General features: G+C 45.5%; 1 protein-coding gene across 3 annotated transcripts in view; it reads right to left on the bottom strand.

Moving 5' to 3' along the window:
• Window positions 1-377: 377 nt before the first annotated feature.
• Window positions 378-21,161, bottom strand: part of LOC137429491 (spermatid perinuclear RNA-binding protein) — a 109,368-nt gene continuing 88,584 nt past the window's right edge. For all 3 annotated transcript variants that reach the window (XM_078780859.1, XM_078780860.1, XM_078780861.1), the window contains 3 exons: window positions 18,828-18,951; window positions 6,384-6,509; window positions 378-844 (listed from right to left, as the gene is read on the bottom strand). In XM_078780859.1, coding sequence (XP_078636985.1) covers window positions 768-844; window positions 6,384-6,509; window positions 18,828-18,951 — 327 coding nt within the window. In that variant the 3' untranslated portion in view covers window positions 378-767. The remainder of the gene's footprint in view (window positions 845-6,383; window positions 6,510-18,827; window positions 18,952-21,161) is intronic.

Here is a 21,161-nt window from a genome sequence, read left to right as displayed (position 1 = left end):
TACTCCCACCATGTGTGGTTGGCCGAGGAAAGCTTTTGACACGCGTTTCATGAACAAGGCCTGGCATTCGACTGCAGGTGGTGTAACGCACCTTCTTTTTGCAAAATACACTATGGGATCATTAACATCCTCCAATTAATGCTGGCAGACAGGATACCCAGCGTAATGGTCATCTGAGAGATGAAGCACTTTACGATGCAATGCCATGCCTGCCAAGCACACCAATCCCACAGTTTGTAGTCGGGTCCAGAATGAATACCCAGACTAGATAGTTCGTTGTTATCTCCAAACCATCCTTTTCAACCGGACTTTATGTGACTGTCTTGCTAATGTAAGGAACCTGTAAAAGAGTGGTGAAAAAGAAAAGTAACTACAAGTTCATTTTGGCACCACTATGGATGCCCTTTATATTTTTACAAGCTCTTCCATTATTCTTGAACAATGCAGACAGATATAATATATATATATATATATGGCAGAATATGCAGTGGAAAATAGTAGACGTTGACAATTACCAGATATGAAACTTGTATTTTCTTTGTGTAGAAAGTCTCAAGAACATTTTTGGGTGCTGATAATGTTGAATTGAAGATAAAATCTGCTCTACTTACAGCTAATATAATTTATTAAAAACACATTCTCAAAATGTAAAAAATAATTTGCTAAACAACACACACACACATGCGTATTATTGGTATTCTACTGGGTGTCAGGAAAGCTGCATAAACACATCTTGTTTTACTGATGTCTGCTCATGATGCTCTCTCTCAGTAATAGTGATAGTGAGGCAGCGAGTACGGAAACCTCAAGACAGGGACGAGTATCATCGGCTTGCTGGGGATAGCTGTTGTGGAAGGGTAAAAGAGAAAGGACACAGAAAAAATATTTATGGGACGACTCCGCTCAAAACCCAGATAAATACAGTTGCAGCTTGAATGTCTCCTTGTATAATCGGAATTCATAGCTGACTGTTTTTTAAATTCATGAAGTCATCAAAAACTATTAAGTTTTTACCCTGCACACGCGAAGCCAAAAGCGGGCTTAAGCAATCGATCAATCTCTTCCAATATTAAAAAAACCTCTTGTGGTCCTTCTTAAAATGGTAAAATAGAGGTATAGCTCCTGCTTTATATTGAACTCTCATTAAACTGGTAAAAAAATCATTTTAGGTATAACTTTGAAACGGTTTTGTTCCTTATATTTTTCTTTTGAATAACTTGGATATAATCACAAAATTATATACCTGCTATATCTAATATATATGTATCACTTTTTAGATCTTAATGCAGAGAATTCTGCTGTTACCTTACCTCTAGTTCATCCTTCAACTTTAAAATAACCTTTTTATTTTGGGTGCTGAGGAGGAGATGATTTTCCGGAAAATCAGAGGTTAATCTCATTTATCAAAATCTTCCATAATTTCTTGATAAATAACTGATTTTATATCGATTATGTAACTAAGGGTATTTTAATATATATATATATATATATATATATATATACACACATACAGGTTCACATCACTCTCCGTATCCCCTTCACATTACTGTAAAGGTAATCGTGCATCATCTCTGCTCAGATCCAAAATCTCCAACATATCAGTTTATCTTGATGACATATTTTCACTATCATTCAAAAAAGAGTTTGGACAATAACTAAACCACTCTGATTCTGGTCTAATCCTTTGAGGAGCAAATGGAAGGTCATGTTTATCATTTAAATGTCAGATATTCTAAATAAGCTTCAAATAGACATCTTACTTCGTTATTATTTAAGCCTTGTCTAGTCGTATGGCATGTCAGGTCAGGTCGAGAATTTTTCAAGCTCTTTTTCATCAACCCATTTGATTCCCCATTTGAGTATGAAGACGTAGACGTTAGCCATCCATAGAGATTATTCACATCACAGTACATTAAAACTTTGGTAGGTTTCTTAGGATCAAAACCTTTTAAATATTTATTATTGGTGTTTGCATATCTCTTAGAATAGGCTTTTGATATCCTACCTCTGAGACTCTTCAAACATCAATATCATATCTAAACAAGTTAGAAGCTCCAGTTTGGTTTTTGTCATTTTCAAAGCAGTTTCCCAAGCTAATCTGGATGAAGTGAAGGAATACACAGGATCTAGTTCATATGAATGTGTTTGAGACAGTTTTCTCTAAATTGATTGATATGAATGTTATTGGAATGAATCCTTCACCTTTCAGTCATGTGCAAGCGGGGCATATTTCGTTTGAAATATTTCAAGTGGAAGTATCTTGCTGAATGAAATGTATTGTTGGTCACTTGAATATCTGGAGCCTTTTCCCCTAAGTCTTTTTGTTTTAAGAATCATAGTTTACAAGATTGTGAAAAACTACAGTATTTAATGTTCACATATTATAAAGGATCTCTCAAAACAGATGCAAGATCGATATTTGGTGAGTGCAGAAACAATAGTTTGTGGCACATGGTGAACTATCGCAGATGTTCAAATTGACCACCGTCAGCTTCTAGGCACTGGTGACAGCGGCGAACAACTGAATGACAAACATTCACCAATGTATCTGTTGGGATGGCTGGCTGCCTTCTCTACATGACTCTACATGAATGTTCGGATTTTGAGAGGACCAGCACACACAATTATGTCGGTTAACTGAACCATTGAGCTTGAATTTTGCCTCATCTGACCAAAAAATCAGGTCCACAAACCATACATGCATCCTCGACCACCTTCCCTTGAAACCTTTCACAAAACTCAGCTCTGCGATCCGGATCTTCAATGATTTAACGTAACAGTCTCGACACGTATGATTTCCACTTGGCTGTTTTGCGAATTACGCTCTAGAGTTTTGAGAGTACACCTGCCCTGCTGATTCCAATGTCACGAGCACATCGCCTTACAGATTTTTGTGGTGATCATGTGAATTGCTGTAAGACCATATCAGAATTTTCCCCACCCGTTGATGAGCTGGGTCTCCCAGATTGTTGCTTTCACACATCTTGCACAGTTCCGTACAGCTCAGTTAAATATAATTAATCTGGCTATCAGATTAAATAAGGCAGGTCCTTATCGAGGACAAAGGCCCCAACCACACCTTAAAAATGGGACGTGTAAATGGTACATTTGAAAAACGAATTAAATAAATAAATACATAAATATGTAAGTAGTAAAGATGGTAAAGTGTATATAAATAAAGAAATAAGTAAACTAGAACGGCACTCAGTAGAGAGCACACCTCCGCCAGGTGACCAGCTTGTTTTGTATCCTAGAGTAGACCAGAAAATCACAATACAGAATCACATTTAATCAAAATCATCCATCCATAACTTTTTGAGATATCCTGCTATGTATCGTTTTTGGCCCGATCTATCTCCCCAATGGTAAAGAATCACTTTAAAAAATTCTAGTAGCCGGATCCGAATTCGGATCTTCACCAAAATCTAATCACTTCGTCCTTGTCACATACGTTACATCTCTGCCAAATTTCGTCCGAATCCGTCCACAACTTTTTGAGATATTTTGTTCACAAATAAACGGACAGACAAACAGACAGGGGTGAAAACATAACCTCCATCCACCTTTGGTGGCAGAGGTAAAAATATATAAAATGTCATTGAACCAGTGGTTTTAGTAATTTTGCTGTACGGAGTTAAAGACTGCCAGTTGGCCATTTTTGGTCGGATTCCAAAATAAAATCTTCTGCTTATGTATACTCTCATATGTTGTCTTTATGCCAAGTTTGAACAAAATTGGTCCATGCATGTCGAGAAATGGTTGGGAACACGTTGAAGTAACAAAATGACCACCGTTCGGCCATCTTGGATCATATGTGAAAACAAAATGATATGCATATGTAAGCCATCATATATTATCTGTGTGCCAAGTTTGAACAAGATCGATAAATGCATGTCCAAGAAATATTTGGACACATTCCATACCGGGTTTTTTACTCTCGCGGGGAGTAATGCATTTGATCATGTCCGTCCGTATGTGTGTTCGTGTGTTTGTGAACAAGATATCTGGAAAAGTTCTGAACGGATTTGGATGAAAGTTGGTGGGATGATTTCCCGAGGGATAAGGAAGAATTGATTAGTTTTTGGTGAAGCTCAGGATATTATTCCGGATCCAGGAATTTTTTGAAGGATTTTTTTTACCATTGGAAGATAGGGCTCAGCAGCGGCTACCCACGGCGGGAGTATGCGCTCTACTGAGTGGCGTTCTAGTTTACAACTAAAATGGCCACCAGTTTACCAGTCGGCCATTTTTTATGAGATCGCAAAATAAAGTGAGGTGAATGTGTATGCTATCATTCACTGTGCTTGTGCCAAGTTTGAACAAGATCATCCGATAAATTGTTGGGGCACACATTTAAGTAACAAAATGGCCACCAGTCGACGATCTTGGATCTGATCTCAAAAAAACAACGTGCAAATGTAAGCCAACATTTGCTATCTGTGTGCCAAGTTTGAACAATATCAGTAAATGCATGTCCGAGAAATGGTTGCGGACGTGTTCAATACTGGGGTTTTTACAACTAAAATGGCCGCCAGTCAGACATCTTTGATCGCATCGTGAAACAAAATGATGTACATATGTATGAATTACCTTTAGAGGCAATTTCTCCCCCCAGAGCAGGGGTTGGCCTTTTTCAGGCATCGTGGTCCCCTTTTTGAAGCAATGTTTTATGGCCGGATGCCCTTCCTGCCGCCAACCCTGTTGGTCGCCTTCTGCGACACACTGGGAATTACCAGTGAACTGGTACTCAATTTGCCGACCTCGGAAGGATGACAGGCTGAGTCAACCCCCCTGGCGTTAATTCATCGATCGATCGGGATTCGAGCCCAGGATCCTAGGATCCCAAGCCGGCACCCCAACCGCTAAGCCAACACCAGGCTCTGATGTGCATTATGTATACCATCATGTTGTCTTTGTGCCACGTTTGAACAAAATTGATCCATACATCTCTGAGATATGGTTGCGGAGGGACGGACGAGACCCAATCCAGATATGGTAAGCCCCTGTTTCTGACTAAATCCAACAGGGGCTAATAATAATTTCTGCTGCTGCTACTCTGCTCCTAATCCTCCTTCATGGCAGAGGGAGGAGATGAGGTGGGATTAGGCTCATCCTGCTGCAAAACAAAGGCTGAGTAAATAGTGCTGATTGGCTCAGATCATGTGCATACAGTAAAAATTAAAACGGCACTCGGTAGAGCACATACCTCCGCCAGGCTGAACAGATTACGTTTTGCATCACCACTGATAGGCTGGATCTGGATCCATGCCTGAACCAAAATCTAATGAGCTCGTTCTTGTCACATAACCAACTCATCCATCTTGTTTCGTCCAAATCCGTCCATAACCTTTTGAGATATCGTGCTATATATCGTTTTTGGCCCTATGTTGCAATCGTGATACTATAAATTATTGGTTCGAGATAAATCCAGGATCACTACTCACTTCCACGCTTTCATTCCTCTTTTGCCTATGGAATGAACTACCACATCTTCTTCAATACCATTCGTCCCTCCATGTCTTTAAGACAGCTTTTCACCACCATCTCAGATCGTCCCCAATTAGGGCTGCAGATTGAGCATGAAAATGAGGGTGAAGTGGCAACTAGCTTCCTACCAGCTAATTTTGATAGTTTTATAAAGTAGGGGCCCTGACTACTTCACACACCAAAAATACCCAGGATCCCCTTGGGGGAACATGTTCAAGTATAGGAGGAGGAGATGGCACTTCCGCTAAATCCTCAATTTTCATCCGATTGACTTGAAATTTGAACAGGATTTTCATATCCGGTCACTTAATTCAACCACCAATTTATTTTTAAGGTCTGAAGGTGAAAAGGTCCACATAGGCCAAATTTATAAATTCGTCAATTTTCATCTGATTGACTTGAAATTTGAAGAGGATTTGCATATCAGATCACTTAATTCAACCACCAATGATTTTTCAGGTCAATGTAGGCCAAAAGGTCAACAACCTATTTTCGGGATTTCGCAAGTATTGTGCTATGCATGACATATTTCATGTTTATTTATTCATTCGTGTGCAGCCTATAGCTGCTTGGCTGCATCAATATCTGGGGTGTGGCTGAGCCACTGATGCAATGTCCCCGTCACCAATAAGCTGGTATTCATTTTGCCTACCTCAGAAGGATGACAGGATGAGTCGACCCAGCTGGTGTTAATTAAACGGCATGACAGGGACTTGAACTCAAGACCCTAGGATCTCAAGCCAGCCACCTTAACCGTTAAGCCAACACCAGGCTTCTGTTGCATCCTGATCGGTTCAGTGTACTAGTACAAGCTCTTCTATGAGCCTCAACAATGTACTGTATACGACAAAAAAAGCAGCTCCAATGAAAATAGTAAAAAGGAGAGATCACCTTACCATAGCTTGTTATTGGAGCAGGTGTGAAGGCAGTCATGGGGAATGGAGATGGGCCCAGAGGAGTGAAGGGAGAGAAAGGAGTTTGAGGTGTTGGAGCCAGGACTGGGAGGGAAGGATATGGATAACCTGCAATAAAGAGATAAACAAAACGCAAAGAGAGAAATAAGGTAAAATACAGACAACAAATTGATCAGAGACAAGTGATGGTGTGTCTGTTGATCTTTATGTGTGTACGTTTATAATTAAAATACATATTGTCGTGTCATCGGGGTTAACACCCCAAGATGACGAATAGTCGATCGGTTAACTACGAGGCATATACCCAACTTGGCGGTAGTGACACGCACGGGATGGACGGCAGCAAGGGCTTACCTGCACTGAGTTCACTGGGCTTCCTCAAACCCACCACAAATAAACGAGACAGAACACAAAGTGAAATGCAACAGATAGTGGGTTTATTAAAACAAGCATTACGCCTAGGTCCCCCGTCGGTGAAGTGGTGAGTTGACAAAGTGGAAGACGCAAGGCGGCCATCTTAGATTTTCACGTGGCGACCCAATTTTCAATAGCGTTCTCCCTTATGCGTAGATACACCCACACACCAGATTTGAAGTTAGTAGGTCGTTTATTTTTCAAGATATTTCGCTCACAAGGTTCAAACGTATATATGGTGGCCGCCATCTTGGATTTTGACGTGGTGACCCAATTTTCAATAGCGTTCTTCCTTATGCCTAGATACACCCACACACCAAATTAGAAGTTAGTAGTTCCTTTATTTTTCAAGATATTTCGCTCACAATGTTCAGACATACATGGCGGCGGCCATCTTGGATTTTGACGTGGCGACCCAATTTTCAATAACGTTCTTCCTTATGCCTAGATACACCCACACACCAGATTAGAAGTTAGTAGATCGTTTATTTTTCAAGATATTTCGCTCACAAGGTTCAGACATATATATGGTGGCGACCATCTTGGATTTTGACGTGGCGACCCAATTTTCAACAGCGTTCTTCCTTATGCCTAGATACACCCACACACCAGATTAGAAGTTGGTACTTCGCTTATTTTTCAAGATATTCCGCTCACAATGTTCAGACATAAATGGTGGCGGCCATCTTGAATTTTGACGTGGCGACCCAATTTTCAATAGGGTTCTTCCTTATGCCTGGATACACCCACACACCAGATTAGAAGTTCGTACTTCGCTTATGTTTCAAGATATTCCGCTCACAATGTTCAGACATAAATGGTGGCGGCCATCTTGAATTTTGACGTGGCGACCCAATTTTCAATAGGGTTCTTCCTTATGCCTGGATACACCCACACACCAGATTAGAAGTTGGTACTTCGCTTATGTTTCAAGATATTCCGCTCACAAGGTTCAGACATACATGGCGTCAGATATACATGGCGGTGGCCATCTTGGATTTTGACGTGGGTTGCACCCACACACCAAATTCGAATGCGGTCCTTCGCTTATGCATGCACGTGCGCACGCACGCCCGCACGCACACACGGACTGACGGACGGACACACGGACGGAGGGGAAAACCATAGTCCCCCTTTCGCTCCGCGGTGCGGCGGGGGACAATAATGCAAGGGAACAACGAAAGGTAAGAACCACCTTTAGAGGCCATTTTCCCCGCAAGGCGGGGGTTGGCCTTTGTTTGGGCACCGTGGTCCCATTTTTGAAGCAATGTTTTATGGCCGGATGCCCTTCCTGTCGCCAACCCTGTTAGTCACCTCTTGCGACACACAAGGAATTACCAGTGAACTGGTACTCAATTTGCCGTCCTCAGAAGGATGACAGACTGAGTGAACCCCCCTGGTGTTAATTCAGCAATTGGCCGGGATTCTAACCCAGGATACTGGGATACTGGGATCCCAAGCCAGCACCCTAACTGCTAAGCCAACACCAGGCTCCAGATGAGAGAGTCAATAGTTTATATAAGATCCTGAGAGCGTTGGTGAACAACGAAAGGTAAGGTAAACTGAAATTCCTAAATGAGGGTCCCTCCAATCCGACTCAGATACGAACAAGGGGAAAATAAAAGTAAAAGAAAATAAAGAATGTTCATGTCGTGCAGGCACTTAGCTCCGGTCTCAACGAGGGCTTGGTGGTCGTCACAGGTCCGGTCGGTCAGCGAAATGGCCACGCGATGACCTGCTCAAGATGGCACCGAGCCGCGCTTTCGACGCACCACGAAAATGCGATAATTCAGGCCGGTGGTCCTCTCGCGCTCTGCACTCCGTCCAAAATGCTGCGAGCTCCACGAACCGCCGGCAGCGCACCCTCCCCCCCCCCCCCCGCCCCTCACGAACGAAATTTGCCACACCGCTCCTTCTCCACACCAGGTCCACACAGGCTCCGAACTCGCTCCTCCAGCGCACATGAACCAAAATGCAACCACCTTTCACACGAGCCAGAACAAAGAGAAAATGCGACCACCTCCAACAAACGCCAGCACAAAAGAGAGAAAATATCCTCTCCTCTGGCTTTTTCTCGGAGCGTCATCATGACTTCATCCTTTGACCAATCGCCCAGCGCCGTCAAATTGTTCCAACCAATCATCCTTCGGGGCGTGGCCTCATGGCCATTCTTGACGCCCAATGACGAAGCTCGGGGCTTGGCCTGCCAGACTGTTCGCATGATGTAGCGATCGCAGGGCGGGGTTCAGTCCTATCGGCAAATGTGCCTGGTTTTTTTCTAGCACTGACTTCGTTGGTTGTGAATGGAGCATTTGTGGCATGGCTTTTTAATTTGTAATAAAACAACAAAGGGAGAAATCACTGAGGGCAACTACACACTGGGAAGTTAATCTTGTAGTCCCTCACTTTTTAACACAAGCTCCGCCTCTTTGTATGGAGACACGTATACATGACCTTACCCGAATGGATTCCCTACTTATTACATCGTCATGGCTTGTACGCATCACACGGTCCATGCTAAACTTATACGATCCTGCCTGTACCAAGGTATTTCATCCCTACCCCCACAAACGTAACAATATACAGTCACGTGAAAAAGTAAGTACACCCCATGTAAAGTTTTGACTTTTTCAACATATTTCAAAATACAGCTATTTGATCTTTATTTCAACAATATTGAGAGATAAAGGTGATATAATACAACAAATATCATGAAACATTTACATTTTGTAGTCCATTGTATAATTTAAATAAACATAAATGCAAATTTCGCATGTGGAAAAAGTAAGTACACCATTGGCTTCCCCCTTTGGCAGAAACAACCTCAAGTAGGCGTTTCTTATAACTGTCTACCAGTCTCTGACATGGACTGGGAGAAATTTCTTCCCACTCCTCCATGCAGAATTCTTTCAGCTGTGCGATTTTTGAGGGGTTTCTTGCATGCACAGCTCGTTCAAATCCCCCCACAACATCTCGATGGGATTTAGATCCGGGCTTTGACTTGGCCATTCCAGAACCCTCCATTTCTTTATTTTCAGCCATTCCTTGGTGGATTTCCTGGCATGTTTAGGGTCATTGTCATGTTGCAAGTTCCACCTTCGGTTGAGCTTCAACTTTCCAACAGATGGCCTCACATTATCCTCAAGCACCCTCTGGTACAATGAAGAATTCATCGTGGATTCTATGATGGTGAGCTGCCCAGGCCCTGATGCAGCAAAGCTGCCCCAAACCATAATATTTCCACCACCATGCTTTCTTTACAGTTGGTATCAGGTTCTTGTGGTCAAATGCTGTCTTTGGTTTTCGCCAAACATGTCTTCTGGTACTGTGGCCAAATAGCTCTACCTTTGACTCGTCTGTCCAGAGCACTTTGTTCCAGAAGTGCTGGTCTTTGCCTAGGTGTTCATTGGCAAACTTTAGTCTTGCCCTGATGTTCTTTCTGGACAGCAAAGGTTTCCTCCTGGCACACCTCCCATGTAGATCAAATTTGTGCAGTCTCTTTCTAATGGTAGACTCGTGCACTTTGACATCAACAGTGGCAAGAGCTACCTGTAGGTCCCGTGATGACATTCTGGGGTCCTTGGAGACTTCTTTCAGCATCTTGCGGTCTACTCTCGGGCTGAACTTGCTGGGGCGGCCTGGCCTGAACAAGTTGGCAGTTGTTTGGAATCTTCTCCATTTGTAGATGATCTTCCGTACAGTCGAATGATTGATTTCAAATTGTTTGGAGATCTTTTTAAATCCCTTCCCAGACTCGTGGGCATCTATAACCTTCTTTCTGAAGGCCTCAGAGAGCTGTTTTGATCTTGGCATGGTGACGCCGCACACTTCAACAACAAAGAGCAAACCAAACTCAATGTCTGAGGTTTAAATAAGACAGGTTCCTCCAAGATCCTCTCTAATGATGTTCTAATCATTTGCACCTGAGCTGGTGCACCTGATTCTAATTTTAGGTATTTGAAGTAGTGATAAATGTAGGGGTGTACTTACTTTTTCCACATGCAAAATTTGCATTTATGTTTATTTAAATTATACAATGGACTACAAAATGTAAATGTTTCATGATATATGTTATATTATATCACCTTTATCTGTCAATATTGTTGAAATGAAGATCAAATAGCTGTATGTTGAAATATGTTGAAAAATTCAAAACTTTACATGGGGTGGACTTACTTTTTCACGTGACTGCATGTATATACAGTGAAACCCCGATTTTACGCGTCCCGATTTAACGGGAATTCGGATATAACGCGATGAGTCATTGGACCTTTTTTTTTTTTTTTCCTCTTTCCGGAAATGGAACAAACTGCTCGAAAAATAAAATATTTTTCTGTGAAAGATAAGCTTCACGCACTTGACGCGATCAAGACTAAAAGTCAAGCTCGAGTTGCACGAGACCTTGGGATACCGGAATCAACACTTCGTGGCTGGAACTCTCAAGAAGAAAAGTTACGTGCGTCGCTTTGCAAAGTTGAAGAAGAAGCAGGACTAAAAGCCAAACGCCTGAAGACAGCCAAATATGTCAGCCTCGATGACTCCCTGTACGAGTGGTTCGTGGCACACCAGTGGCACTCTGCCGACGACAAATGCCCAACATATGAGCACCTGACAGACGCCGAGGTCATTCGTAATGTAACTATAGCACCGGCGGAGGCAAGTGTATCGGTTCTCGAGCCACAAGAAGATGATAATGAAGAGCCTCCACCCCCACCCCAAAAAATGTCTGAAGCCATTGAACACCTCGAGGCTAGCCTCCGTTGGCCGGAGACCCAGGAGGTGACCACATAAAAATCCTCCAACTCAGAACCATTCTAGATTTCGCTCAGTGCCAGCGACATGCTACGTTCAAGCAAGGAACACTCTATCACTTTTTAAAGAAATAAACTGTAAATGATGATTGCTAATAGTCTTTGTTGTAAAATCAAGATACAACATCGTCCCAAAAATAGGTTTAATCGAAATTCGTTCTCAACAGCATCTAGAGAGAAACCAATAAACATTGTATTAATATTACAGGTGAATACAGGTGCATACAGGTGGTATAACTATAAATGAGCTTATGATATATATAGCAGAATCGTTACCTTTCTACGGAAGCCCAGAGGAGCTATAGAGTTACATTGCGATGATGGATGTACATCTCCTGTCTGCGCTGAAAGGCAGTCTCTTATATATAGGAGCCGCGAAGGTGTCGCGTAGCGGCCATGAGGAGAATAACATCAGTGTCGTAACTTGGATGACGATTTCATCACATTCTCCCCGCGCTTAGAACTTAACTAGGCGGTAATGAACAGCAGACACATACTGATAATTCAGCAGAGGGATACATAGGAATGCAAAGAACGAAATACATCGGAAGGATGTTACTGCCAGTCGAACGTCCAGGGCCATCAATCCCGATGGCAGGGTTACTGCATTTCAACCTGTTAGCCTGGTTAGCAATCAATCCCCAGATATAGATGTATCGAGGAGGAAATCCCAATCAAGAAGATATCGAACCGAGCAAGCAGTGTTCATCCCAGGGAGAAGACGATGAGCCCGTGGGTAGCAGTAGTCTTACAGTGGGGTAGTCGGCACAGTAGCTAGATTAGATAATTTGTACCTCGTGCGATATGCAACTCATTATATAAGGTGTGCCTTGTCGAAGAGCGAATGTCCATTCGCCGCAATGCAACGCATTTCAGGCAGATGTGTCGTTGTGGCAGATGTGTAAACCAGTAAGCCTCTTTACAGTAAGCCTGTACCGGCCTAGGAGTTGTAACAGTAAGGAAGATTACATGACAGGAGGCCACTACAGTAAGTCCATTACAGTAAGGCTGTACCTGCCTTGGCTCCCAAGGGTACATGGTCGATCCACGTTAGGTCCATGTCATGGAATGGCCGAGGGAGAGAATCGATGAGCCATAACGCGAGTTCCTCGACACCGGCAGCGGCCCTGTTGAATCACGAGACTCGAGCGTCCTCTGACGGCAGCTCATACGCATTACAAACTCTTGTTTCGGCACGCGAATCTACCGTTGGCAGCGATCCTTCGCGAGCGGCCTCTGAAGGCTGCCTGGACGACCGGCATGGCTGATTACGACGACGCACAAAACGACCGGAACGCGCCTCCCCAGCGGAGCGTGCAGAACCGCCGCGATGCATACGGCAACCCCGTCCTGCAGTACAGCGCTCGGAGGATCGGAGAAGACCGGCTTTACCGGCTGCCGAGAGAGAGTCCCGGCTGGACAAACCTTGTTTGTCCCAGCGTTGTCCCGGATGGATTGTCTAGATGTCGAGATGATTGACATGCTAGATGACCCGGATGGATTGGCCATCCACGGATGTCCGACCGATCCATCCATTCAACGCCTTCAGTGCATGGCACGGATCCAGCCGGTCCGCGGATGGAGCGACCATCCACGGACGCAAAGACTCAGAGAACCAAAGACAGCCATCGCCCCGGATGGACTGTCCATCCACGGATGTCCGACCGATCCATCCATTCAACGCCTTCAGTGCATGGCACGGATCCAGCCGGTCCACGGATGGAGCGACCATCCACGGACGCAAAGACTCAGAGAACCAAAGACAGCCATCGCCCCGGATGGACTGTCCATCCACGGATGTCCGACCAATTCATCCATTCAACACCTTCATTGAATGGCTCGGATCGACCATCCATGGACTCAAAGACTCACTCAAAGACACAAAGACTCACTCAAAGACACAAAGACTCACGCAAAGACACAAAGACATCCATGGACGTCATCCTGGGTCCCCACAAGGGGCGAGGTGGGAGTCGTTATACCGGACGGCATCCGGGCGAGCAACAATAACCTCCTGGGATCCCACCCCCCCCCCCCCCCCAAGGTTGCAGCAGCGCGCTGCATACCGAAGTCAGACGACCTTCACAGTCTGGGTCAGCCTGAGTCACAGACAGTCTGGGGCAGAGGGAAAATGGAATCAGACGAGGCGTCTCGCAGTCTCGAAATGTACGAGCCAATAGCTCTGTCCGATAAACAACAAGCCCAGAGTCAAGGGCGAGCAGGCAGTACAGTGCCCCCGTTACATGCGCAGGTGACAAGGGAGTCGGGCGCGACGCTCAATGTCACCATTTCACGAGGTCACCGTGTACTCCCTAAACGGCGCTGGCGCGCGACCTTGAGGTAGCGCCGCGTTACGTAGTTTACGTCGTTTACGTAAAGGACATTTGGTACGTAGTTTACCAAGGTACATGGAAATGTAAGCGAATCCCCGATGAGATCGCGTGAAGCACGCAATTGGTGCAGGTACCAAGAGGTACAGCGCAGGTACAGCGCGTGAAGCACCGAAGCACCGATGATCCCCGATGATGAGATCGCGTGAAGCACGCCATCACGTTAATGACGCCGTAGGGCAAACGCGTGATTAGTCGGTCACGTCATCAATTGGTTCGGGCGCGTGCGGGCGGGTTCGATGGCCGCACGGTATCCCCACATGTTATCCCCGCACGGAGTAAATGTGGCGCACTGATACTATAGGGGAATAGCGGCAACAGTGCGGCAGTATCTATATCAACGGTATCTAGCGTGATACGACAAAGACCGGTAGGCGGTCATCAGAACCAATAAGAATATGGTATACGTTCATCTAGCTTGATACGACACATTCACATTCCCCTGTAGTGCCCGAGTGCCGTGATCCCCTTAGAACCCGTTTAAAAATTGTTTATGAAGTTTTATGACAGTTTATGAAGACGAAAGTTTATGAAGACCACGCTCGACTTCCTTAGAAGCTGCTGCCAGACGAGGCTCGCTGCCTGTCCGTTAATTGGGACAGAGATGACGGCGCCGACAAGCCGGACATCCGTGCTGTGGCGAGTCCCCGAGTGGAGCCAAACGAGCCTCATGCGTTGAGGCGATTCCGGGCAGCGGGGTTCGCCGGCCTCGCTGAGTAGCCATGCGTAGGTGGGATTCCGACCAGCAGCAAACGGGGTCGCCGGCCTCACAGAGTAGGGCCTGCGAGGGGAGTCGCATGCGGAGGGGTCCATCCAGCGAAGATGCGGCGCGCGCGACTGGCGCGTCGTGCATTGTAGGGATTCCATCCAGCGATGGCGCAGCGCGTGATTCGTGCGTAAGAGGGGTTCCATCCCGCGATGGGTGCAGCGCGCACGATGCGGCGCGCGCAACTGGCGCGTCGGGCATAGTAGGGATTCCATCCAGCGATGGTGCAGCGCGTGATTCGCGCGTAAGAGGGGTTCCGACGAGCAGCGATAGGAATCGCCGGCGTCGCAGAGAGTGCCCGTGATGGGTGCAGCGCGCACGATTCGTGCGTAGGAGGTGATTCCGACGAGCAGCGATAGGAATCGTGACTGGCGCGTCGTGCCTAGCGAGGATGCCATCTAGCGATGGTGCAGCGCGTGATTTGTGCGTGAGGAGGTGATTCCGGCGAGCAGCGATAGGAATCGCCGGCCTCGCCGAGTAGGGCCCGCGAAGGGAGCAACGTGCGGCTTCGCGGCGAGGAGGTGATCGGAATCAGAATGGAATCGTGGGCCTCCCAGAGTATTAGCACGCGATGGGTGCAGTGCACGACGATTCGCGCGGAGGAGGTGATTCCACTGAGCAGCCGGAGCGAGCCGGCCGTGTGAGGCACGGCGTGATTCCGACGAGCAGTGCGCGATTCGCGCGGAGGAGGTGGTTCCACCGAGAAGCGAGTGGTCAGGGTGAGCCGGCCGTGTGAGGCACGGCGTGATCCCGACGAGCAGTGCGCGATTCGCGCGGAGGAGATGGTTCCACCGAGAAGCGAGTGGTCAGGGTGAGCCGGCCGTGTGAGGCGCGGCGTGATCCCGACGAGCAGTGCGCGATTCGCGCGGAGGAGATGGTTCCACCGAGAAGCGAGTGGTCAGGGTGAGCCGACCGTGTGAGGCACGGCGTGATCCCGATGAGCAGTGCGCGATCCGCGCGGAGTAGGCGATTCCACTGAGCAGCGAGTGGTCGGAGTGTGCCGGCCCCCGGGGAGGAGGCGATTCCACCGAGCAGCGAGTGGTCGGAGTGTGCCGGCCGTGTGGAGGCATGGCCGACATGGGAGTCGTGATCACTCGCGTGGGAATCTCATCTCGGGCCGAGGCACGCAAATCTAGGATGATTCTCTCGGACGGAGCCGTTAGCGTTTCGAGCAACCGAGGCTAGATTCGTACCTTCGGCTCCAAGCGGGTCCGTTGTTCCGTCGGGGTTGCGGCCCAGGACATTTCCCAGTGGCCTCCTTCAGCAGGCGCCTTGCCGGAGTCCGTCATGCCTGCTCCGGCGTTCGGGCCTCAGGAGAGCAGTTTGCGTTTTGACGACGCGGTCCCGCAAAAGGCTTGCGAGGTCCCCATCGCATCCGGCCCTTTTGAGGCAGACCGGTGCCGAGAGTAGTCGGAGCTCCGTAGCTGGAGCTAGCTCAACGGGTCCTCCGCTGGGCATTCTTCTCCGAGGCGAGCATTGCAGGAGCGTGGGCATTATCTTGATTCCGAGCGATGTCAGGAGAGGAATTTCGATTAAGTGTTGTAAAATCAAGATACAACATCGTCCCAAAAATAGGTTTAATCGAAATTCGTTCTCAACAGCATCTAGAGAGAAACCAATAAACATTGTATTAATATTACAGGTGAATACAGGTGCATGCAGGTGGTATAACTATAAATGAGCTTATGATATATATAGCAGAATCGTTACCTTTCTACGGAAGCCCAGAGGAGCTATAGAGTTACATTGCGATGATGGATGTACATCTCCTGTCTGCGCTGAAAGGCAGTCTCTTATATATAGGAGCCGCGAAGGTGTCGCGTAGCGGCCATGAGGAGAATAACATCAGTGTCGTAACTTGGATGACGATTTCATCACATACGCGAGTTCACATATCAGTTCACATCACATCACATACCTGGAATGTTTTTCTTTGTTGTTTTAGGATGTTTTAGGATGTTAGGTCAACATTGGGTCAGTTTGAACGCTGATTTTCTTGAACCCCGATTTAGCGTGACCCCGCTTTTTTCATGATGACATTGTATGGACCTCAACGATCGCGTTATAACGGGGCCACACTATATATACAGTCACGTGAAAAAGTAAGTACACCCCATGTAAAGTTTTGACTTTTTCAACATATTCCAACATACAGCTATTTGATCTTCATTTCAACAATATTGATAGACAAAGGTGATATAATATAACAAATATCATGAAACATTTACATTTTATAGTCCATTGTATAATTTAAATAAACATAAATGCAAATTTAGCATGTGGAAAAAGTAAGTACACCCCTACATTTATCACTACTTCAAATACCTAAAATGAGAATCAGGTGCACCAGCTCAGGTGCAAATGATTAGAACATCGTTAGAGAGGATCTTGGAGGAACCTGTCTTCTTTAAACCTCAGACATTTAGTTTGGTTTGCTCTTTGTTGTTGAAGTGTGTGTGGATTGTGTCATGCGGTGACGCATGGCATCACCATGCCTGGATTAAAAGAGCTCTCTGAGGCCTGACAGGGTACATCTGGCAGGGTACATCACACAAATAACCAGGAAATGGTTGCGGAGGGGAAAGCACAGTCAAAGGTACTCCACGGGGTTTGGATTGGGAAGGGAAGTACACCAACAGTTCTTGACATCTATCTATAATTCCAGCAATCTCTGTGTGTATGTTTGTATGTTTGTATGTTTGTATGTTTGTATGTTTGTATGTATGTTTGTCTGTGACCGCTGTTTCTCGACAACTACCGGTCCGATATACTTGAAACTTGCCAGGTATATTGCTGGGGACCCGAGGATGTGCCTTTTCAAGGTTTGAAATTAATCGGACAAGCAGTTACCGAGCTATGTCCAAAAAACGATTCAACCAATCAGAGAGCAGCGAGCTATCACGTGTGCCGAACGTGGCGAACAGACTCTGCCTCGGACGGCACATTTGAGAGCGTATTCATTTATTTCACGTTTGCAAACTATGTTGGCGCTATGTTGGCGTTAAACTATGTTTTAAAACTAATAAAAACTAATTTGCGATTCATCGTAACTGCGATATACGACCTTCCGGAGCTCCCGTGAGAGCGTGCGCCATTACGGATAGTAATTCAATTAAAAACATAAAAACATTGTCCCAATTCAGTCAGAGCGAAGGGCGTTGTTTTAAGCGAAGAGCGTTTTATTTTTCCCCTTAAATTCAGTCGCCGGACGGTGAAAGCTTTTTTTTGGGGGCAGCTACTGGCAGCGACGTACGGCCAATCACAGGACACGTTGTTGTGTCGACGTGCCGTGTTGTTTTCCCTCGCGGTTTGGAATGTTTTTCCTTTTCATTTCTTTTCTCTTCCTTACGGAAGTACGGGCATTTCCTTAAATTTGCGATTCTTTCGCTTTCCTGCGCGTTTGGGCACGCTATGGCGATTTCTTTACCAAACTCCGAAGCCGTTCGCTTTGGACCAAACCATTTCATGTAAATAGAGGGGGGGGATTGTCACCGTACTCGCAAGCCGTTCGCTTTGGACCAAACCATTTCATGTAAATAGAGGGGGGGGATATAATTTTAGATATAGATATAGTACGGGCATGCCCTAGTAAACTGCAATTCCACCACCAGAACAGGATTCAGGCCTGTTGTACTGGAAAACCATTTGCAGGGAGAGACACTGAGGAATCGGGGGCATCCTGTGGGAGGAGGATTCTGTAAAGCATATAATATCAGGCTTACCAGCGGCAGCATGGATCGAGTGATCTGTCAAATTGGAGTGAAGACCTCGGATGTTCGAGGTCCACAGAGTTGGGGATGGGGAAGGACGTGCTGTTGGCTTTCAGGTATTACAATAGCCTCAATTTTGCGTTGGCAAATACAACGAAGATAAGTTAATAGAGATAAAAGGGGGAAAAAAAATGAAACAGCAATGAAAATCAGACAGAATTATGATAAATATAGCAATTGCTATATTTATCACCAGCACCATCCACTTCTTTTAGAGTTATCATCCTTCACTGCAACCTCTCCTGCCATTAATAGCCCTACTTTCTCTGACCAACCTTGTATAAATGCTGGGGCTGGTACAGTCATGGGGGGTGGAGCAGGAGAAGGTGTAAAAATTGGACGAGGTGCAGGATTTTGGGAAACTCCTGCCCGGCATGGACGCCTTCCTTCCACGTGAGCCTATGATAAAATGGATAGAGAGGGCAGAAATATGATGCATTTTACAAGTGTATTAGAGAAAGTATAAAAGAGCAGGTGTGGGTAGCTCGTCGTGTGGTAGCACACACGACTGTGGGTATTTATAATCCTAGGTATTATATAGTATTGCCACTATTTTGTAACAACAACCCATATCAGTTCCATTGTTTTGCATTCCATATGTTTTGCATTTAATCAGACTCAATGCATCCAGACAATTGTTTAACCAGACCAGACGACGGTTAGAGCATTCGATCTAAGCCTGGGAGGTCGGTGATTTGAACCTTGGCCGAGTAATGCCAAAGACTTTAAAAATGGTACGAGCTTGGCATTCAGCATTTAAAAGGATAGCGCATGGACAATCCATGGGGAGGAAGGGATTCCTCCTTAGGAAATGCCCTGCTGAGGTGCAGAAAGATGCCCCATTGTTATCACGTCGCTGGGACCCAGAGTGCCCTGGGAAGCGACGGCACTTCCCCCAAGCTCAGTCGCTGTGTTTGTCTCATCTTACAGTCGTGTGTGTGTGTGTGTGTGTGTGTGTGTGTGTGTGTGTGTGTGTGTGTGTGTGTGTGTGTGTGTGTGTGTGTGTGTGTGTGTGTGCATCAGAAAAACTATGAGCCTTAGATCTTGTCAAAAATAAAAACACAAATAGAGGATTTTGAAATACCACTTGTTGCTTCCTTGCTTCAAACTCAGCATTTCAAAAAGGATAGAGCATGGACAGACAACCATAGGTTGGCAACTATTGTTTACGTGTACCGACTCCAGAGCGACATCAGCATGACAACAGACTAGTGAGAAATTCTTCAAGAAGTATTATAATCGGGTCGCACTTCTTAATCACGTTCAACAAACAGAGCGAACAGCTTACAGACGATCAAATGGTTGTTTATAACAGGGTGATGAGGATTGATCTTCCTGGATGCTCCTGGTGGCACAGGGAAGACATCCCTCCTCAGTGAGTGTAAAGTCATCTTTGGGATGAAGCTACAATGTCACACCGACTGGCAGTGGAAGCTCTCGACCGAACGCTGAACGAATGCTCAAGAACAGTGACAACATGTGCGGGATTTTGGATGTGAGAATTTTTAAGTGATTCTTCACCATTGAGGCAAAAACGAGCAGGATATCTCAAAAGGTTACAGACCGATTCAGACGAAAATTGGTGGACATGTTGGGTATGACACGGACGGACACGGACGGATTGGTAATTGGACGGACACGGACGGTTGGGTGGACACGGACGAATTGGTAATTACCCTGCGCCCGCGAAGCGAAAAGCGAGGTTAAGTGATTGGTTGCGTAGTTTGTTGTATGTACGTGTCTGCATTTTCCAAAGTCATTTTGTCAGCAAACGTTGGTCTGATTGACAGGAAATTTTCACCGGAGTATGCGTCTACTCGTGCAGAATTGTTTAATGCTAATTATGACGTCATAAATCACATGGTATGGGCACCATCTTCTTGAAATTCATTTATAACTTTTCTCAACAACCATTGGTGCCATTGACACGAAATTTTCACCATAGTATGCATCTACTTGAGTATAATTTTTAGTGATAATTATGACATGATAGGTCACATGGTATGGGCGCCATCTTGGAAAAGCTGAAAAACCTTGGACCTCTATATCTCCAAAACCGCTCCATGGAAAAAATCGAAACGTGGCTCATTGTAAGGAACTCCACATGGGGAATAAGTGTTGTTAACGATGACATCATTGGTGCCTTTATTATGATGTCATAATTCGACAAGTACAATGCTTCGTCCAATGAGTTTGAAATTTATTGAGCGTGATCCACGTAACAATTATATTGGAGAATATAAATTTATGACGTCATCGGTCACATGGTCTGGCAGCCATATTGGATAGAAGAAAAAAAAACATTAAAAAACAGAAGAGTTGGCTCGCACCAAATAGACTGTGCGGGGTAAGTATTCTATGAATACCATCTAGTTGTTTAAGTGATTCTTTGCCATTGAGAGATTGGGCCAAAAACGATATTTAGCATATTTCAAAAAGTTGTAGATGGATTAAACTTGGAGGATGAGTTGGGTAGGTGTCAAGAACAAGCTGATTAGATTTTGGTGTGTCACAAAGACGAATGGTCCGGATGCAGATCTGGCTAATCAGTCGGATACAAAACGTAAACTGTTCAGCCTGGCAGAGGTATGCATTCTCCCTAGTGCCGT

Source organism: Myxine glutinosa, chromosome 6 (genome assembly GCF_964187855.1).
Source record: "Myxine glutinosa chromosome 6, kmMyxGlut1.1, whole genome shotgun sequence".
Taxonomy (NCBI): Eukaryota; Metazoa; Chordata; class Myxini; order Myxiniformes; family Myxinidae; genus Myxine; species Myxine glutinosa.
The sequence above is the reverse complement of the archived record's forward strand: the minus strand, read 5'-3'. Positions and strand labels throughout refer to the sequence as shown.